Source organism: Alligator sinensis, unplaced genomic scaffold, assembly GCF_000455745.1.
Source record: "Alligator sinensis unplaced genomic scaffold, ASM45574v1 scaffold1302_1, whole genome shotgun sequence".
NCBI lineage: Eukaryota > Metazoa > Chordata > Crocodylia > Alligatoridae > Alligator > Alligator sinensis.
This window is the reverse complement of record NW_005842612.1, coordinates 289,203-294,186: the sequence shown is the minus strand read 5'-3', so window position 1 is coordinate 294,186 and position 4,984 is coordinate 289,203. Positions and strand designations below refer to the sequence as shown.

General features: G+C 65.4%; 1 protein-coding gene across 1 annotated transcript in view; it reads left to right on the top strand.

Moving 5' to 3' along the window:
• PCNX3 (pecanex homolog 3) overlaps nucleotides 1-4,984 on the top strand; it is a 14,886-nt gene that overhangs the window by 3,762 nt on the left and 6,140 nt on the right. Inside the window, exons 7-20 of the mRNA XM_025214928.1 lie at nucleotides 90-265; nucleotides 364-533; nucleotides 829-925; nucleotides 1,087-1,225; nucleotides 1,583-1,743; nucleotides 2,155-2,308; nucleotides 2,419-2,451; nucleotides 2,945-3,116; nucleotides 3,266-3,376; nucleotides 3,527-3,618; nucleotides 3,724-3,833; nucleotides 3,948-4,050; nucleotides 4,141-4,233; nucleotides 4,610-4,760. Coding sequence (XP_025070713.1) covers nucleotides 90-265; nucleotides 364-533; nucleotides 829-925; nucleotides 1,087-1,225; nucleotides 1,583-1,743; nucleotides 2,155-2,308; nucleotides 2,419-2,451; nucleotides 2,945-3,116; nucleotides 3,266-3,376; nucleotides 3,527-3,618; nucleotides 3,724-3,833; nucleotides 3,948-4,050; nucleotides 4,141-4,233; nucleotides 4,610-4,760 — 1,762 coding nt within the window. The remainder of the gene's footprint in view (nucleotides 1-89; nucleotides 266-363; nucleotides 534-828; nucleotides 926-1,086; nucleotides 1,226-1,582; nucleotides 1,744-2,154; nucleotides 2,309-2,418; nucleotides 2,452-2,944; nucleotides 3,117-3,265; nucleotides 3,377-3,526; nucleotides 3,619-3,723; nucleotides 3,834-3,947; nucleotides 4,051-4,140; nucleotides 4,234-4,609; nucleotides 4,761-4,984) is intronic.

Genomic DNA, 4,984 nt, shown 5'->3' with positions numbered 1-4,984 from the left:
GGATGGGGTTGCTGGGAGCTGAGGCCTGGTCTTTTTGTGACATCAGCCCCTCCATGGCTCTGGCAGGGCGGAGGGGGGAAGGGCACTAGGAGAGCTCTGATCCCAACCTCTGGCTCATCCCTTGTCTCCCTACAGCAGGGCCAGGTGGGGATGAGAGCCGGCGGGAGAGAGCCAGCAGTGTGCGGCGCTCCCAGGCCATGCGGCGGCGGCACAACGCAGGCAGCAACCCCACACCCCCCTCCTCCGTCATGGGGTCGCCACCCAGGTAAACGGTGCCCCACACTCCCAACCCACAGTCTCCCGTCCCCCAGTCTCTGGCTGACATCCTTCTGTCTCCCTCCTTCCTCCTCCTTGGCCCCCCAGCCTGCAGGGCCTGCACCGGGGCCTGGCAGCCTCTCATGGGCGGGCACTGACGCTGCCCTCGGCCCTGCAGTTCGCCAGCTCGCTGCTGCTGCCACGCGGTGCTATCCACGAGGCCTGCACCTTTGACGACACTTCTGAGGGTGCCGTACACTACTTCTATGACGAGAGCGGTGAGCGGGGTTGGGGGGGAAGGCTTCCCTGGCATGGACCCCCCAGCCTGGGTGATGTCCCTCGCTCACAACACGCAGCCCCCTGCTCCCCACTTCCCAATGCCTGGTGTCCCTCATTTCCAACCCATAGCTTCTGCCCCCCCCCCCCGCTCTTCTGGTGCCCCTCACTCCTGACCCGCAGTCCCCTACATGCCTGGGACTTTCCCTTCTATCAGGGCTCTGGGGGAGGGTGTGGGGTCCGGGGCCAGGGCCTGGCACCCCCTCCCCCTCAGTGCCCCCTCCCATCTCCCCACAGGCGTGCGGCGCTCCTACACCTTTGGCCTGGCAGGTGGCGGGTACGAGAACCCCATGGGGCAGCAGGTTGGTGCCGAGCACACGGGGAACAGCGCTTGGTGAGTGAGGGTCAGGGGGGTTTGGATGTGGGTGGGAGAGGGTATATAGCACACCAGTCTTTCAGCAGTAGGGGGTGTTTCGTTGGAGGTGGGGCGGCAGCCAGCAGGGGTGCTATGTCTGGGGTCTACCCCTTGACCTTAATGACCCCCGTCTTCTGCAGGGACCGGCACTCGCACTCATCCAGCTTCAACTCAACGGAGGTGGCCGAGGGTGGGGGGCCCGGCCTGGCTCTGCTCCAGCCCCGGCCTGTGGTGCTCCAGGGGATGCAGGTGCGGCGCGTCCCTCTGGAGATCCCCGAGGTGAGGGGGGGCCTTGCCTGGGGGACTGGGGGGAGGGGGGCAATTGTGGGTCCAGGGGGTGGAGGAGGCAGGGGCTGAGTGGATTCCGGGACTCTGGGTCAGGGGAAGAGCTGGCGTCCTGGATGCCCGGGTTCCCTTCAGCTCTGGGAGAAAGCAGGGGGAGTTGTGAGCCCGGACACCTGGGTTCTCTGCAGCTCTGGAAGGGGAGTGGGGCTGGGGGGTGAGAGCAGGGAGGCAGGTCTCAGACTTGGAGTAGAGGCGCTGTCAGCCAGGTGGGTGGGTCTGTGCGGTGGGGGGCACTGGATGGGCCTCGGGGAGGCTGTGACGATTGCTGACTCCCCCACCCCCTCCCCGCAGTTCGACCTGCTGGACCAGGAGTCTCTGCACGAGTCGCAGGAGCACGCGCTGATGATGGAGGGGCGCGGCCGCCCCCGGCACTGCTACAAGTACTGGCTACTGCCTGGGCGTTGGGTGCGGGTGCGCTACGACCGCCTTGCCCTGCTGGCCCTGCTCGACCGGTCAGTGGCCCCCGTACCCCAGCCCCAATGGCCCCCCAGAACTGGCTGCATCCCAGTGAAAGGCCCTGTCTCCCACACCCTGGCCCAACTGCCCAGAGCCAGCTGCAGCCCTGTACCTTCAGCCCTGAGCTCCCTAGAGCCAGCCCCAGCTCTGTCCCCACTAGAACCAGGGACAGCTCCCTGCCCCAGCCCTGACCCCTTCACCCATAGCCAGGGACCCTGGCCCTGACTCCCCACAAGAGCTGGTCTCAGCCCCAAATCCTGAGTCCTGACCCCTTGTCTAGCCCCAGCCCTATGTCCACAGCCCTGATGCCCCCAAGAGCCAGCCACATCTCAGCAAGCGGCCTCCTCTTCCCAGTCCACATTTAGGGGGTCCCTGCTGGTCCCTGACCCCCCTCTCTGGCCCTGTAGGCACCGGGGCGTGATGGAGAACATCTTTGTGGTCGCTCTGGTGGTCCTGGTGGCCTTTCTGGGCTACCTGCTGCTGCTTCAGGGCTTCTTCAGGGACATCTGGGTCTTCCAGTTCTGCGTGGTCATCGCTAGCTGCCAGTACTCGCTGCTCAAGGTGAGACCTCCCCCTGCCTACCTCCCTGGCAGCCTCTGCCCACCTAGGTGCCCTCAGTCTGCCCCTTCCCCCACCACTGGGGCCTGAGCCCTTCTCGCTTTGTCTTCTAGAGTGTCCAGCCTGACGCCGCATCTCCCATGCATGTGAGTGACTGACGGGGCTCACCATGGAGGGTCTGGTATCCCCACCCCAGAGCCAGCCGCAGCCCAGCAAGGGGCCCCATATCCCAGCCCCCCCCAGAGCCGGCTGCATCTGTTCTACTCAGCCGCTGACATGTCCCATCCCAGAGCCACCTGCATTTCAGCCCCATGACCCCAATGCCCGAGGCTCTGTTTGAGAGGAAGCCACATCTCCGTTCTGCCCAGCCCCTGACATCCGCCACCTCAGAGCTGGCTGCACCCCAGTGCTCAGCTTTGTGTCCCCAGACCCTGCCCCACCCCAGAGCTGGCTGCATCTGTGCTATTTGGCTGCCAGCACAGCCCACCCCAAACCCATCTCCCCAGACCCAATGCCCTCTGGAGCTGGCCACATCCCAGCGCTGGGTCCTAACAGGCCCAACACACACTGGGGGGCAGGAGGGGGCAGTGCCAGCCCCTCTGACCCTGCTGCCCCCCCTCTTCCCCCCCCGCCCCACAGGGTCACAACTGGATCATTGCCTATAGCCGTCCTGTCTACTTCTGCGTGGCCTGTATTGTCATCTGGGGGCTGGACTTGTGCGCCCGTGCCCCACCCCTGCCCCCTGCTACCCTCTACGGCCTGGCCCTCTTCTCCCCTGGCTTCTTCCAGGCTGCCCGTGATGCCACCACTGGTGAGTGAGGCTCCCTCCATCCAACCTGGAACCCCTCAGCCAGAGTGGGGAACCTGGAAGCGGCAGTGCAGAGGGGTGACTCCAGCCTGGATTTGGGGAGCTGAAGGGGTCCTGGGGGCCTTGCTTGACCCCTTTTCTCCCCCCTGCAGTTTTCACCCTCTGTTTTCCCATCGTCTTCCTTCTTGGGCTCCTGCCCCAGGTCAACACTTGCCTCATGTACGTCCTGGAGCAGCTGGACATGCACCTCTTCGGGGGCACGGGTGAGCCCGGACACCAGGGTTCTCTGCAGTGCTGGGAGCGAGAGCGGGGGGGCTGGGAGTCTGGGCACCTGGCTTCTTTCCAGCTCTGGGTGGGGAGTGGGGCCTGGGAAGCCCCTGGTAGTGACCTTGCCTTCTTCCCACCCCCCGCAGCTGCCACCAGCCCCCTCTCAGCCCTGTATAGCCTCCTGCGCAGTCTCCTTGTCGCCACCTTCCTCTACGGATTCTGCCTCGGCGCCATCAAGGTACTGGGGGGTCCTGATCCTGGATGCGGATAGGGAAGGGGAGCTGGGAAGGGGGACCTGGCCCCAGGGTCTAGGCTCACCCTGCTCCCCCCCCCATCCCTCCAGGTGCCGTGGAGTGACCAGCATGTGCCCGTCCTGTTCTCTGTGTTCTGTGGTCTCTTGGTCGCCCTCTGCTACCACCTCAGCCGCCAGAGCAGTGACCCCACCGTGCTCTGGTCAGTGCCTGGGGGCTGGGGGGCCGGACTCTTGGGTTCTCTCCAGCTCTGGGAAGGGGGTGGGAGTGTGGGGGGTGGTATCCTGCCCAGCTGACCCCTCCCCCACCCCCCCAGGTCCCTGGTCCGTGCCAAGCTGTTCCCGGAGTTCGAGAACCGCAGCCCCGAGAGCCCCCCCGGCGTGCAGGACCCCCTGCCCGAGAAGCTGCGCAGCTCCCTGGTGAGCAGGGGATGGAGGCTGGGGTGGCAGTTTTGGGAGGAGAAGGGCCCCCCAGGATGCCTGCGCCCCTGACGGCCACTCCCCCCACAGCGGGAGATCCTCTACTCGGACCTGGTGATGTGCGTGGTCATCGCTGTGCTCACCTTCGCCATCAGTGCTAGCACTGTCTTCATCGCCCTCAAGGTGCGGACTCTCAGCCCCCTGCTCTCCCCTCAAACCCCATTCCCCTCTCAGGGCTGGAGGGAAGTCTTGGGGCACGCAGGGTGTGGAGGGGGGGGCTCCATGGGGAAGTGTCTTGGAGGGGCTGGTAGGATATGGGGTTGTGTGAAAGGATCTCAGGGTGCATGGGGGGTGAGAGGGTCTCAGAAGGGCCAGGGTGTCTAGGGGGATGTGAGGGTCTTGGAGGGGCCACTAGGATATGGCGGGGTATGAGAGGATCTCGGGGTGGGGGGGAGGTGAAGTGGGGAGTGTAAAGGTCTCAGGGGTGCGAGAGGGTCTGGGGCCAGTCTCCTGTGAGCCAGGAGGGGGCATCTCTGACCCCTGCCCCCCGGCCCCCCAGTCGGTGCTGGGCTACGTGCTGTATGCCCTGGCCGGGCTGGTCGGCTTCCTCGCCCACTACCTGCTGCCCCAGCTCCGCAAGCAGCTGCCCTGGGTCTGCCTCGCCGTGCCGGTGCTGAAGCCCCATGAGTACAGCCAGTTCGAAGTGCGCGGTGAGTGTCCCTCCCCTGAGCTGGCTGCTGCTGTTCTACTTGGCTGCTGACATGTCCCACCCCAGAGCCAGCTGCATTGCAGCCCCATTACCCAAGGCCCCACCTTAGAAGCAGCTATGTATGTCTTTGTTCTTCTCAGCTGCTGACACCCCCCACGCCAGAACCAGCTGCATTCCAGTGACTGGCTTTGTACCCCCAGCCCTTGCCCCACCCCAGAGCTGGTT